The following is a 15,943-nucleotide window of genomic DNA, read 5'->3' as shown; positions in this document are numbered from 1 at the left end:
CTACATTATTAAAGTATCAAATTAAAAATCCTTTTATTCATGAAATTAAACAAAATGAAAGAAATACCATCATTTTAGTTTCATAATTGTAGTTATTTTAAATTCATTTTGTTTAATTGCTAAATCAAGGGAGTTTTTAAGTGATCCTTTGGTAATGATTAAACCAAAATGTGCATTTAAATCAATGACAAAATTGAAGAAAAAAAACATAACTGGTTTAATATTCTTTTTATATATTTATTTGTAAACATTTATTTTATATGTATATCAAAATCAAAACGGATTTTTGTCTTTAGATTTTCATTCTTTCTTAAATATCTTGGTTACTTTTTACATTTTGCACTTTATTAGCTTTAAAATGGATTCTATAACTGACTTCCCATCTAGGATGATAGATTTTATTGCACAATTTTGGTTAAAATAAAAATTTTGACCAAGATTCCTGAGCTGTGGTCAGCTGCATCAACAGAAAATTTTCCATTTTCCAATATATTCTTTACTTCAATATTGTCTCTGAGTTTTGTAGCAGCAAACAAAGCTTAAAAAGAAATGTCTTATTAACCTTAACATTCCTGTTTTTTATTTCATTTTCTGTATTTGAAAGATAGTGGGCTTCAACAAAATGATTGAAGGAAGCAAAATATGACTTTGACTGACTTTTAGTTGGGATTCTTTATAAAATTGTTGTCATGCACAAATGAATATCAGTTGTCATCCTTGTCTATTTTCCTTTTCTGTCAAATTTTTGAATAAAACTAAAAAATATACAGTATGACCCTCGAAAAAGTATTTTTTAGCATCTGCAGCCCAATTTCTTAATGAATTATTAAAAAATGTATATGTCCTTGTTCTGTATAGATTTCCACATAAGTAGATATAAAAATATTTTTTTTACCTCCATTAACACCGGAGATTTTAGAGCTAAAGTTTTGAAAAAGTGACTGAGGAAAAAGTAACTTTTAACATGAAACGACTTTTTTAGCAAAATTAAGGTAGAAGACCTTTTATTTTTGTTACTAGCAGAAACTTTATACAAAAATGAAATAAAAAATTTAGGCTTTGAGTAAAAAGCATTTTTTTACACATATTTTTTGAGTCTTTTTTGTTTAATGATATTTTGAAAAACTTACTTATTAGGCAAATTTGTTTTAGATTAAAAAACCAAATAAATCTTTATGAATATAGCAGGAAAATTGTTTTTGTTTCATAATCCTAACTTTAATAACAAAAAAGTTATAAAGAAAATAAAATTAGAACATAATGATTTTTTAGTCTAAATAACTTAATTAACCCCCTATTAAATGATTGAGATGTCAGAAAAGGGGGCGGAGCAACTGTCACAATTAATCCTTTTCATAAATAAGGGTAAATAAATAACCTAAAATTTGCAAATAATCAATTCATTCATTAGTATTTTTTGCCATTAAAAATTTATATTTTTTGGTGGAATAAAAAAGAAGTAATTAGTTAACTTTTTTTTCTTTGTGTATTATTATTCAGTTGCCAGAAAAACATAATATAACCATCCAAAAATTATGAGAAACAAAAAAATTCTTTTTCTCGGTCACTTTTTCAAAACTTTAGCTCTAAAAATCTCCAGTGTTAATGGAGGTAAAATTAAAATTTTTATATCTACTTATGTGGAAATCTATAGAGAACAAGGACATATACATTTTTCAATAATTCATTGAGAAATAAGGGCTGCAGATGCTAAAAAATACTTTTTCGAGGGTCATACTGTATTTGAAATTTGTTGAAATTATCCTGTAGTTTAAATGTGTATAAATATATGTTTACCTGTGCTCTTGTAGTTTATTTTTGATGCTAAAAAATAAAAAAATCATTATGTCATTTATTTCATGATTGTTTCTCTTCTATATATTTTTTTGGAACACAATTTAAATATCTTTAAAAAAAAAATAGTCAAACCTCCACATTGACTTTGTCCAAAATCACCACCAGCCTCTTTAATTTTCAACACAAAACGAGGATCACCACCAGCCGTTACAAGAGGTGTTCTTCCTAAATTTAAAACACATGAAAATAAGTCTTGTCTATGAAAATTCAAATATTATTAATAAGTTTTACCTTCCTCATCTTGGACATTTATATCATCTTTGTAAATCATTGCCAAAGTACTAATCAAGTTGATACATTTAGAAAGTTTGTCTCTCAAATCCTTTACTGAAATGTACTATTGAAATTTAAATAAATTAAAAAGATATTTGGAAAGATATTTTTTCAACAATAAGCCATAATAAATCAGTATGCTTTAATAAATATTGTAATTTTTTAAATTACCATCCTAGTAGTTACAGGATGCAATTAAAGCAACCAAACCCTCTCATTATATGTGTTACCCAAAAAAAGGCCTAAAAACAATGGTCTTTTAAGAAAGGGGTGATTCAAGAAAAATATGACTGACTTATAATCGGAAATTATTAAAGGAAGCCTGCAAGAAATACCACGCTTTAACTGCTGAAAGACTGCCACAAGTAGACCAAATACCCCAAATTTGAAGCCTTCAGCTTCTATCACAAAAAAGTTCTAGGCATTTTAAAATGACATTTTATGTACATAAAAATTTTGAAAGAATTGCAATGCTCATGTTGAAAACTTTGAAATTATACTACATGGCCTAGAAACAAAATTATAAGCTTATACTGCTGTACTAGAAGCCCCCCTCCACAACTCCCCCCAACATCAACACCCCCACCCCTTCATTCAACCCCCCCGGCTCCTCGTTTTACCCCCCCGCCACCCCCTCAGTCATCACCCCCACCCCCCACACCCCCACCAATTTCAATACCTGATACAACAGAGGACTTCTTCATCCTACAATACAATGTTAATGGAATCTATGGCAAAATTGATGAATTACTAAATCACCTGGATACTTTCAACATCCCAGTAGCAGCAATCCAGGAAACAAAACTTACCACCAGATCCAAAGATTTCAACACCACTAACTATACTTTGGTAAGAAAAGACAGGGGGACAAACAAAGGAGGAGGACTCGCCTTCTTGGTCCACAATGACATCCCTTTTCACCTGGACCCCACCCCCCCTGCCCTAGCCAACGACCCTTACCTGGAATCATTAACAATCTCTATTGAAGGCAAAAACAACAACTTACAAATACGCAACATCTACATACCACCTGTAAGTAGCTGCCAACAACCACCGGACCAACCATCATATTCCCCGCCACTCGACAACATCTTTGACAACTTAAACAACACCTCAGTTATTGTAGGTGATGTTAATGCCCACCACCCACTATGGCACTCAGAGGGAAATGAAGACGCCAGAGGTAGAGATCTTGCTGACATCATAAATGATAAACCATATGGAATTATCAATGAAGACTCTCCAACAAGAATTACATCTAACTCAAGATCATCTCCAGACATCAGTCTTGTGTCTAACAGCCTAATGGCATCCAGCAAATGGAATGCAGAGATAAAACTATCATCTGACCATCTACCTATCCTGATTGGAATAAAAGCTTCTATCAAAAAGATAAAATCACAGGACAAACAATACATAAATTTTGATAAAGCTGATTGGGAAAAGTTTACAACATCTACTGAAAATATCTTTGCCAATGCCTACCATACTGGAAATGTACACAAAGATGAAAAATTCTTTCGAAAAACAATACAAAACGCAGCCAAACAATACATCCCAGCAGGCAGAATTATGAGAGTTATAAATGCAATTCCTACCGATGCTCTAAACATGATGGAAGAACGTGATCAAATCAGGAGAAATGACCCATCTGACCCAAGAATCCCTGAACTAAACAACACAATCAAAAACAAGATAAATGATCACAAAAAAGAAAAGTGGAAAGAACACCTTAATAAATGTGAAGCCAACACTAAGAAACTATGGACAACAGTGAAAAATCTAACCAAAAAACCCAGCCAACCCAACAACCAAGGCATTAGTTTCGACAACAAGGTGTACAACAACCCCAAGAAGCTGGCAAACAAGTTCAACTGCATGTTCACACCAACAACCAATAAAAAGCCTACTCAACGATCTAGAAATATTCTCAGGAACCTTAAAAAGAAGCCCACAGACCCTGATATAAACATCACCGAAGCTCAAACAGCTAAAGCCATTAAAGCTGCCAAAAACTCAAAAGCTCAGGGACCTGATGGCATATCTCCACTGATGCCTAAACACTTAGGTCCAAATGGAATTAGATACCTAACCAAAATCTACAATAAGGTCGTCAACACTGCCACAATACCCGCCATTTGGAAACAGAGCAGAATTATAGCCCTGCTAAAACCAGGGAAACCAGTGGATCAAGGTTCCAGCCGAAGGCCAATATCTCTACTATCCCCACCAGCCAAGATACTAGAGAGTGTCTTATTACCCGAAATAACAGCTGCCATAAATTTACCTGACCACCAACACGGATTTCGCAAGGGCCGGTCAACAACTACCGCCCTCAATGACATCAGCCAACACATCACCACCGGACTCAACATGAAAAGACCAGTCAACAGAACAGTAGCTGTTGCTATTGATCTGTCAAAGGCCTTCAATACTGTTGACCACGACCTCTTAATGGAAGACATCAATAATCTGGAGCTGAATGGTCATATCAAGCATTTTCTATGTGCATATATTAGAGGAAGACAAACATACGTGGAATTTCGCGGCTCAAAGTCTAAATTCAGAAAGATGCGACAAGGGGTCCCGCAGGAAGGTGTTCTCTCCCCCTTGCTATTCAACCTCTACATGGCCAAAATGCCACAACCACCTGGCAACATCAAGCTAACAGGATATGCTGATGACAATACCATCCTGAATTCTGGACCACTCTACCAACCACTTTGTGTCGAAATAAACCAATATCTTAACATCCTGGATGATTGGTTCAAATCCCGTAATCTGATGATCTCACCATCAAAATCTACAGCAACCATCTTGTCCACCTTCTCTAATGATGCTGGCATTGACCTTCCTGTTTACATCAAAAACGAAAAGGTACCTACAGTCAGGAAACCTAAGATCTTAGGTGTAACATTTGACAATATGTTCAAATTCAGACAACATGCCTCAGATATCAAGACAAAGGTTAGTACCAGAAACAACATTCTAAAATCCCTATCAGGCACAGATTGGGGCAAGGAAAAGGAAGTCCTACTAACCACCTACAAAGCTATTGGCCACTCAATTTACAACTACTGCTGCCCAGTCTGGAGCCCCAACCTGGCAGACGACATGTGGGACGGACTCCAATCTGCCCAGAATGCTGCCCTGAAAACTGTCACAGGCTGCCTTAGGATCACAGGCGACGACCATCTACATGCTGAATGCAAAATGATGCCAATTAAAGACCATTGCAACATGCTTTCCAAGCAATTCCATCTAGCCACCAGACAAGATCACCATCCAAATAACAAACCTGTGGTAACCAACCCCCCACGCCTTATGAGAAAAACCTTGGACACAGAATTTGGAGAAGAAATCAATAATATGATTCCTCCTGATGGCCTCGACAATACTGTGTACAAAAGTCTCATAAAACAGATCCACACCAACTCTGTCTCCACCTCTATTGCTAACCTGGAAAACAACAGAGTTCTTGACGAGCCGGCTCCACCTGTGGACAAATCTGAAAAACAACTTCCAAGAAGAGCCAGAACACTATTAGCCCGCTACAGGTCTGGCTTCAGTAATGACCTGAATAGCTACATGGCCAGAATTCGGGAGGATCCTACTCTTGACTTTTGTCCAAAATGTAACCAACCTAATCACAATACTGACCATCTCTTCAACTGCACTCAAAACCCAACTAACCTGACCACCAGAGACTTATGGCTGAAACCGGTAGAAGTAGCCAGATTTCTTGGACTCCTTGATGAAAATCAAGATGAAGATGAAAATGGATGAGCGCTGAGTCGTGGCTACAACAACAACAACATAAGCTTATTTTTGTCAAAAATTTAGTTTTCCAGTAACTAATTATATTTTTACAATAAAAATACCCATTTTTATAGTCAAAATCATTAAAAAAAATCAAGTTTTACTTGCGTTGTACCGAATGTACTGTAGCCAATCAGAAGGCTGAATCAGCTTAACAACCAATCACAGCTAAGCTTGTATTAGTTTACCCCTCTGTTTCCACTATGATTTTCGTTTTAAAATGCAATCTAAATCGAATTTTTTTCATAGATTTTGACTATGAAATGTGGTGTTTTTATTGTAAAAATGTTTTTTCTTTTATGAGCATTGGAAATTTTTCAAAAATTCCATTGTACATAAAATGCTATTTTGAAATGTTTAGAACTTTTTTGTTATTGAAGCTGAAGGCTTTAAATTTGGGGTATTGGGTCTTCTTGTGGCAGTCTTTCAGCAGTTAAAGCGTGTTATTTCTTGCAGGCGTCCTTTAAGTAAATTACACATTTTTATCCCTCAAGCTCTATTAAAAGGTGATATAGAACATGTGGAGGGAGTTGAGTATCTTCCCCTTAACATCCAGGCCCCTTCTGAAACTTTAATGGTCAAGTTGGGTAGGGGAGATTTAGAACCTCCCTCCCCCTCTTTATATCTGCTAATATTAGAACTATAGGGCTAAAAAATGTGTAGTTTGATAAATAATTTCCAATTATAAGTCAGTCTAAGTCACCCCTTTTATTTAGAACCTTTGTTTTTAGGTTGTTAGTTTGAAAATTTAAAGTTTTTAAATCTAGAACAACTTTTTCAGAAAATATATTAACCTGTTTTAATTGATAATTTTGCACATTATGCAAATATCAATGCACTAAGTATTAAATTTAAATATTGTAATTAACTATTACCTGGATAAAACCAAGCCATTGTTCTAATCAAATGGTCAATTTTTTTACATGCACCTATTGTTGTATGAAAAGCTGTCCAAATTTTTACATTGTTCCTAGATAATTTTAGAATATAAAGGATTATCACTTTCAATAATATTTATACTCAAAATATGAATTAATAAAATTTAAAAAATGGTATCTCACTCTGTTTTTGTCCACATTTTATGTTTAGGCTTGCAGGTTGTTACAACTATTTCTGCAGTTTCATAATAGGTAACTGGATCCTCTCGTATGAAGCTATAGATAATTTCATGAAGAGCAGACACAACTGATAATATGTGTATTTTCATATAAATAATGTAATAAAAAAGTTGTCAGAATGACATAACAGCAAGGGTGTCAATATCCATGCTTTCTTTTGAGAGGGGTAAAAAGAAAGTTTATTGCTATTTCAGGAGAGTAAAATGGCAAAGTGCACCAGAATATTTTTATACTTCTCAAAATTAACTGATGATAAAAGTTGCTTAAGGAGTGTAATTACCTCTATGCAATCTGTTCAGGGGGTAAATACCCCCACATAAGAAAAAAAATCACTCTTAAGCCCAGTTCACAAAAGACAAAGGTCGACCTCTGGAAATTTCAGGTCGACCTATAGAAGCTTTAGGTTGACCGATTTTATAAAGGTGTTTGTGGGTTGTACTTGTTTAGGTTGACCTACAGAAAAAATCGGTCGACCTTTAAAAGTTGTTTGTGAACTGGGCATTAGAATATTAAAGTAATATATAGAGAGCGATAAATAGCTGTGTAACCCCTTTCCTTATCCAAGGGCCTTGTACTGTTTGTGGGTTGGGTCTTCGGTGTCAGCTGAATCTTTCAAAACTGTAAATACAACCGGGTGCAGGCAAAAAAACATAAAGCAAATTGTAAACTAATGTGAACTCAAGGGCGCCCAAGCTTTTTACTTTGAATGAGGGGTTCCATATGTTCAAGGGGGTAATCTAATGTATTTTTAAAAAACTTGTGGGGTGTAAAATAAGAGATTTCAAAGTCTAAAGGGGTGAACACCCCTTTACCCCTTTACTTGGACGTCTATGTATGATCTGTAATGATTTCTGCATGTTTTCCTAGTTAAATTTGTTTTGCATTGTCTAATTACTGTTCATTTGTTGAAAACTATTTTGAAATTATCCATTGATCTCATAAAACTGACAATAACCCAATAACTTAAAATAAGGACATAGTTAATTTGCCACCACCTCAAGGAGAGTTCAACCCTTTATGGAAAAAAAATTGAAAACAACGTAAATTCAGGCAAAAAATATATTTGGGAACATCTGCAATATATTAGTTTAATATTTGTCGCTAGATGTCACTAAAAACTTGATAATTATGATTTGCAAGAAAGTATTCACATTATTAATAAAAATGTCTTATTAATCACAAATAACTGGGTTTATAAATGCAGTACTGTAAATCGGAAAAGATGATTTTGAATATAATTTTATAGTCAGGAGCTAAGTAGTGAGAAATTGATAATGGCAGTTTTAAATACTTTACATAAGTTTAGACAGAAATGGCAATTTTTCACAAAAATTGTCCCTTTCTTTTTAAAAAAGCAGAAGAAAGCATTAAACAGCTGAATTTAGAAAGCAAGGTTTAATGAAATTATTCTTGTCTGCTGAGCTTTAGGTCTTTTCCATCGGAAATCATTTAGTAATCTGTTTATACATCTATACTATAAATTTATTCTTAGAATCTTTTTTTTACTTTTTCTGTTTATAACTAAATTGAAAAGGTTGGAGAAAACTTTGAAGAAAAATGTTTAAATGCTAAATACCTCCAACAAAATGGTTAAGGGCGCCTCTCCTTTTCTATTAGAAAAATATGAAATTATTTTTATGGGGATTAATAAACAAAGTTTCAGATTACATTTCAATTTTTATATAAATATAGTTTCCTAGTGAATCCGGTGTGTTTTTCAGAAGATCACATGCACTCTCATTTCTAAATATTTGATATATAAGTAGGTTATTTGTGCACATATGTGTGTATTTAAACAGCTGGAAAAATTGTTTCACAATTTTGAGTCTAAAGTTTTAGAAATTCCTTTAAATTTAATGATCTATATAAAATGTCACAAACTACATTTGACCAGGAAATTAATTTGAAAAAATTTGTTAGCTAAACTACTAATTTATTTAGATGTACCTTTCAATTAATTTTTCAATATTTTCTATTAGTGGGGTAATTTCTGTTCTATTCATATTTTCTTGGACTTGAACAAATCCTGTTTGTTTAGAAGTTTCAACCATTGAAACCACAAAAGCTGTGATGAAGAAACCAAGAAGAAGAAAACCTAAACATTAAAATATGTTACATTGCATATAATGTCACAGTAATGCTAGCCTTGAGAAATTTATTTTTTTTGTGTGGCAGTACATGCAAAATAGGGCTGAACTCAAAAGTAAAACTTTTACAATTTTGACAATATAATCAACATTCATGCTGCTGTTATAAATATCAAAAAAAAAACAGAACCACCAAATATCTTTTGTTTATCATTTAAATCCTACCTGCAGCGAAATCAATAATAACACTTCTATTTGAAAGCAATCTGAAATATAAACAAAGTCTAAATCTAAAAGTGAGGATAATATAAAAAGAACCTTTATCAGCAGCTATCTTAAACACAGTATAAGTTAGAACCCAGATAAAACAGCTAGCCTAGTTTTATTTCATTTGTTTAAAAGGATCAACTGCAGTTCACAGTAAAATATTCATGGTGACAAATATTTCCAAAAATCTTTGAATTTTAAAGGCTACTAGCTGTCAAACGGATGAACGTACAGATCATTCCTGCGCACTGTTTTAAGCGGCATAAGAAGGCCTACAAATAATCTGGAATAGCCATGAATCAATAATGCATAATTATCTCGCAGTGCAGAGAAATGGGCAAAAAAGACCTATTTTACTCGTTTATTTTTCAGTGAAGCTTTCCCTGTGCATCATTGGATCTTGGCTACTCCAGATTATTTGTAGGTCTTTTAATGCCGCTTAAATGGTGTGCGGGTATGATCTGTACTTTCAGCCGTTTAGCAGCTAGAAGCCTTTAAAATTCAAAGATTTTTGAAAATATTCGTTACCAGGAATATTTTACCGTGAACTGCAGTTGATCTGTTTAAAAAATACTTACAAAATGAGTCAAGTGAGGGAGTTGTTGGTGCCAAAAAAATAATAAAGATTTTTGTATGAATTTTTAATGAGTTATTTAAAACAAATATTTACCTTTTCAAATTTTTTTTTCCAAAACATTCACCAATATTTCCAACTAAAAAAAGGTTTCATAAATGTTCCTGAATTGTTTTACTGAAAAACATTTTTGGATTGGTTTCAAAATTATGTATTTTTAAATTTTTTTTGCTTACCCTAATTTATTTGGGCATTACTGCCCTTTCCCCTCTTTTTGGATGTCCTTGGTTATTTTATGTGGTCTACCAAATGTTTAGAAAGAAAAATAAACTCCTGACAAACCTGTAAAATTTTCAACTGGTTCTAGAGTAGTGATATTATATTGTTCAAGAAACAAGAAATCGACCCAACATGTCTTGAATATCAAATATTGAATAAATTCAATACTTGATATCACAAGACATGTGGTAATTGTCATCCACAGAATCTCCTGAAGAATCAGTAACTTTCTGGCTCTCACTGCACAGTTCCACCTAACAATATAAACTTTTAATTCCAAACTGAGAAAACTGTTTTAAAGATATCATTGTGTAAGAAACTAATTTTTTTAGGATTAATAATTTTCTCCTTTAACCCTTAACAGTCGGGCCCCTTGCCGCACCTTAATCAGTCGGGGGGGGGGGGGGGGGGGGGCGCCCCCCCATATTATCTCAGTTCCTATTAGAGCTAGAGGGCTAATTTTTTTTGTACAAGTCCCCTGTGTTATGATGAGTTTCCGACCTTAAGTAAGTCAAAGTCAATTTTCGCTTCCTTCACCCTTTTATTTAACAACCTTTGTTTTTAGGTCCTTTTTTACTTAAAAATTTCAAACGGCTGTAATTTTTTTATTTTTGAAGCTAGAAAAACAATTTTTTTGCAGAAAATGTTTATCTTTATGTAAATTTTATATTTGAAATGTCAAAATATAAATTTCAGCGGCCGCAGCTGTACTTAACAGCTGCCAGCCGCCGCAGTCGGCGGTCGGCGGGAAAACGGCGGTGGATCTTTATAAAATTTTAATACGTTATGTAGACATGTAAGAAGAGCTTAAGTTTAAAATTTGAAGTCTCTAAGTCAAAAATTGAGGCCACAGGAGCCTTTTAAAGATTTCTTGAGACCTGGAGGATCAGGACCTGCAGGATCATACCTGGAACCTGAAATTGACTTGAACACCTGTATTTCATATAAGGATGTACTACTATAGGATATTTTAGTATTTTGGCAAGGTAAAATACTTTGTTTAAGTCAAAAAAATATTTTTGCTCTTTACCTGGATGACCCTGCCAGGTTTGCTGGCATCCTGTGCCCGCCAGGATGGAGATATTCAAAAAATTCCAACTCTTAGTTATGTGTCATACCCAAAATTAAAAAATCACGCAGTTTGGGCTCTTTATCTTTCACACACAGAAAATGAGATAGAAAAAACCGGATGGGGGGGCGTTCAACGCCCCCTCCCCCGACCGTTAAGGGTTAAAGTAAGCCTGCAAGAAATACACCAATTTAGTTGCTGAAAGACCGCCACAAGTAGACCAAATACCCCAAAATTTGCAGCCTTCAGCTTTAATGACTAAAAAAGTTCTTGGCATTTCAAAATGACATTTTTAGTTAAATAAAAATTTTGAAAGATATCCATTGCTCATGTTAGAAATTTTGAAATTAAATAATATCAATAAAATTCATAGTCAAAATCATTCCAAAAATTCAGTTTAACTTGCATTGTACCAAGAGTACTGTAGTATTTCCAGCCAATCAGAGGGCCAAAAAAGCTCAACAACAAATCACAGCTGAGCTTGTATTAGCTTCATTTTTTCTCGCAATGATTTTCTGCTTACAATCACAAAGTTAAACAGATTTTTTTCAGAGATTTTGACTATGAAAAGGGCGTTGCTACAAAAGACCTACTCTACAAAAGACCTACCCCTACAAAAGGTCTACTCTACAAAATACCTACCCCTTCATAAGACCTACTCTACAAAATACCTACCCCTACATAAGACCTACTCTACAAAAGACCTACGAATATATATTGTTATATAAACATCAAATTTATTAATAAAGTAATACATAATCAATACATGGCCGCAGCGCTCGGCCCCCTGGCCTGCCTAGCCGCGGGCGCTCGGCCCCCTTGCCTATAACCTAACCTAACCTTACCTAAATATTGTAAAAAAAATATTAAAATTTGAAAAAAATTTACCAACCACTTTTTGTAAATCAACGAAATTCTAAAATATAATTAAGTTAATGTACGATAAACATTAATACATTACATTATTACATATAAGTTAGGTTAGGTTAGGTTATAGGCAAGGGGGCCGAGCGCCCGCGGCTAGGCAGGCCAGGGGGCCGAGCTCTGCGGCCATGACCTTCTAGCATTACGATTTTTTGTAGAGTAGGTCTTTTGTAGGCGTTGGTCTTTTGTAGAGTAGGTCTTTTGTAGCAACGCCATGAAAAGTGGTGTTTTCATTATAAAATGTTATCAGTTATAGGCAACCTAAGTTTATAAAGAAGATAACCTTTTATTTTTGTGTCTAGTCACATAATTTAATATTTAAATTTCTAGCATTAGCAATAGAAATCTATCAAAATTTTTAAGTATCTAAAATACCTCGAACTTTTTTGTTATTGAAGCTGAAGGCTAAAAATTTGGGGTATTGGGTCTACTCATGGTAGTCTTTAGCAGCTAATCATTGTATTTCTTGCAGGCTTCCTTTAATTTCATTAACATAGAAAATTGTAAATGGATTACAACCAGAAAGCCTACAAAGAAAACACTTATGGATAATATACATTAATAGGTGAACCAAAATAAAAGTCCTATGAGTGGAAATCATAATCATAATCTCACCACAATTCTGGTGGAAGAAATGGAATGACTTCTTTTGTAATCAGATATTGCAGTGATACAACCAACACAATCAGAATGAAAACAATTACTTTGTTTTTAATTCTTGATATCTTGCAATTTTCTACTAAATTTGTTTCTGGAAGATTATTTTGATTAAATGAAGGTACAGGTATAAACATAAAAGAACGGTCAGCAAGATTGTGATTATATTCTTGTTTTCCATTGTACAATGTGGCAAGTGAAGGAATTATGAACACAATCAAACACATAGAAGTAGTTATGATGAAAACTCCAAATTTCCAGCTTAGACCGAAAGCTATGATGCTCACTAATGTAGCCAACCTATAATTAAAAATATTAAAAAAAACTAATATTGTATCCTAAAGATGAGGAAAATCAAATGTTTTATGTGAAGGTTAAAAATACAAGAAAGATTTTTAACTCACTATAAAATATGCCTATAAATTTTTTGTTATTCAAGGTTAAGGCTTTAACTTTAGGGTTCTGGGTCTACTTGCAGTCTTATCAGTTAAAGACAGTGGTGTATTTTCTGCAGGCTTCTTTTAATGCTACCACCCCCCCCCCCCTCCCCCCTCCAAAGCATTTATAGATAAATGACTGAACCTTGCAATAATATCCACAGAGCTTCTAACCATCAGAACAAACTTGTCAATAATCTTTTGCTCAATCTGAGTCACATTTATTTTGTAACTGCTGAGCCCCCAGATTATTGTAAATGTGGATGTTGTGATACTGATAATGTCCAGATAATGACTGCTGTCTTCCATGAATTCATAAGTGCCTGGAGTTGTTAGGAAAATCTTGAAGAGAATGATACCAGATTGAAGGAAAAGCTGCAATATGGATTCAACACATACCTCATACAACTAAAATAATTTTTTTAATATGAGATTCTAAACACTTTTTAAAACCAATTACCAAGAACATTTCACACTCCACCCAAAGAAATCATAGGGTGAAAAAAACATGAAAAAGTGGTTTCCTTGTTCCTATGGAGCTTCAAAATAAATTTCTTGATTAAATAAAAAGGAAAAATATTTGATTTTAAACTAATTATAAAACCATAATATTTTTCATTCAAAATAATCTAAATATAGAGCAAAATAACCTCTTGTTTTGCTTAAAATGGCATTATGGATGATACAAATATGAAGCTAATTTTCTTATTTATTTTACTTCTTTTATATTCATCACCTCAACTTCCTATAGAGGTTGACATCTTTGTTTGCATAAAAAAATAATTAATTTCTAATGATGTATCAGTTTTCTCCTAGTTTTAATGTCTTTATTAAGATTGACAATGGGAGGGGTAGTTGGTGCTCTTGATGCTCGGAGATATTTAAAGGAACTATGCAAGTAATACAACGCTTTAACTGCTGAAAAAGTTCTAGGCATTTCAAAATTAGATTTTATCTACAATGAAAATTTTTAAAGATTTCCATTGCTTATAAAAAAAATTACAAATATTAAATTACGTCACCTAGACACAAAATTAAACCTTATCTTTGTCAAAAACTTAGATTGCTGGTATCAGATTACTTTTTTACAAAACATCACTTTTCATAGTCAAAATCTCTGAAAAAATTTAGTTTATTTTGCATTTGTAAGCATAAAATCATACTGGAAACAAATAAAACTAAAATAAGCTCAGCTGTGATTGGCCATTGAGCTGATTTAGCCTTCTGATTGGCCATAAATACTACAGTACTCTCAGTACTACGTAAGTTAAACTTAATTTTTTTTTATGATTTTGACTATAAAGATGGGTAATTTTATTTTAAATATATAATCAGTTACTGGCAACTGTATCTAATATGTCATTTTAAAATGCCTACAACTGTTTGTTATCAAAGCTGAAGACTTCAAATTTGGGGTATTGGATCTACTTGTGGAAGTATTTCAGCAGTTAAAGCGTTTCTTGCAGGATTCCTTTAATAATTTTTTTATACAATATTGTCACCTTTTCTCTTTGATATTTTTTCTTCTTTTTATCATCATGTGGATTCATAAAGCATTGTAATCCCTTAATAATCATAAATGTGGTTTTTATTTCTGAATGTCTTTAGACAATTGCTTTCTTTAAAAAATGGCTGTTGAAGTGATAATCAAATTAGTAAATTAGATTGGGGAAAATTATTGGGGTTGAATTAAATTCATAATTTAAGAAGCAATATAATTTGGAAAAGAGGAAATTGTTTTCTAGTTGTATAAGGAAATATATTTATTATTTCTCCATTACAATTTGTTGTTTCAGAAAACATGAAAATGTAGTTTTTATTCAATCCCCTGAACTTTTAAAGAATACACATACAAAAATTGTATTTACAATTGTATTCATGTAGTGCTTTTTAAAAGTTTAAATGCAGGCAAGTAATGACTTCAATGTCTCATTTGGATAAAAACTATAGTTAGATAATTATAAAGATTTGAATACCTTGTATACCATTACAGGCTGATAACAAAATGCCAGCAAGATTTTTTTCCAATTACAATTTTTCTTCAATAACAGATCCAGTATCATTGAAATACTTGGCAGGACCAATATAAAAACTGAAAAGTAAAAATACAATAGTAAAACAAACAAATAATTGAATTTAAAAAAAAATCTTTGTAAAAAGTAATGACAAATAAATTGAGTACCTGAGCCAATAAATCCAACTGAATTTGCCTGTTCTCTTCCAAACTTTGTATAACTGTGTGTGTAGTTGGCAACATCTGCAAGTTAATTAAATAAATCATATTAATTATTTCAATACTCCCTCTGACTTTATCAAAGAAACACAAGTCTAGGAAATGTTAATGTTGTAGGAAAATTAAATCCTTTAGACTCCTTTGTAAAACAAAACATTTAAAAATTCTTTATAGAAGTTGTGTCATATGGTGTTATATGTGTTAAGTAAAATTTTTATTGAGTTATTCATTTTAGAGAAATGGAAATAAATTTTGAACCCTAAGTAAAACACTGTGAACCAAAAAAATAGGCAAATCCTGATTTTCAGAATAGCAGCTTCATTATTCCTTAGGAAGATTTTACTATAAA

The 15,943-nt window shown here is 32.8% G+C and overlaps 1 protein-coding gene across 1 annotated transcript; it reads right to left on the bottom strand.

Annotated features, from left to right (window-relative positions):
• Positions 1 to 307: 307 nt before the first annotated feature.
• On the bottom strand, positions 308 to 15,624 carry LOC145304597 (uncharacterized). The gene is made up of 16 exons (XM_080146516.1): positions 15,544 to 15,624; positions 15,338 to 15,453; positions 14,864 to 14,926; positions 13,507 to 13,769; positions 12,883 to 13,224; positions 10,338 to 10,528; positions 10,092 to 10,134; positions 9,380 to 9,420; positions 9,015 to 9,162; positions 8,766 to 8,810; positions 7,011 to 7,136; positions 6,825 to 6,919; positions 2,089 to 2,184; positions 1,930 to 2,022; positions 1,798 to 1,824; positions 308 to 538 (listed from the first exon to the last, which is right to left on the bottom strand). Exons 2-16 carry the CDS (start codon positions 15,422 to 15,424, stop codon positions 399 to 401), a joined length of 1,800 nt encoding a protein of 599 aa, XP_080002642.1. The 5' UTR covers positions 15,425 to 15,453; positions 15,544 to 15,624; the 3' UTR covers positions 308 to 398.
• Positions 15,625 to 15,943: the final 319 nt, after the last annotated feature.

The sequence above is a fragment of the Acartia tonsa genome, chromosome 13 (genome assembly GCF_053477335.1).
Source record: "Acartia tonsa isolate MP-2025a chromosome 13, ASM5347733v1, whole genome shotgun sequence".
NCBI classification, from domain to species: domain Eukaryota; kingdom Metazoa; phylum Arthropoda; class Copepoda; order Calanoida; family Acartiidae; genus Acartia; species Acartia tonsa.
The sequence above is the reverse complement of the archived record's forward strand: the minus strand, read 5'-3'. Positions and strand labels throughout refer to the sequence as shown.

Coding starts and splice junctions, on each gene's coding strand:
- LOC145304597 (XM_080146516.1), bottom strand. CDS start 15,424: ATGATACTGGATCTGTTATTGAAGAAAAATTGTAATTGGAAAAAAATC. Junction 10,135..10,337: donor ACCAGTTGAAAATTTTACAG/GTTTGTCAGGAG, acceptor ACCTTTTTTTAG/TTGGAAATATTGGTGAATGT. Junction 539..1,797: donor AATAAACTACAAGAGCACAG/GTAAACATATAT, acceptor TTTCTTTTTAAG/CTTTGTTTGCTGCTACAAAA.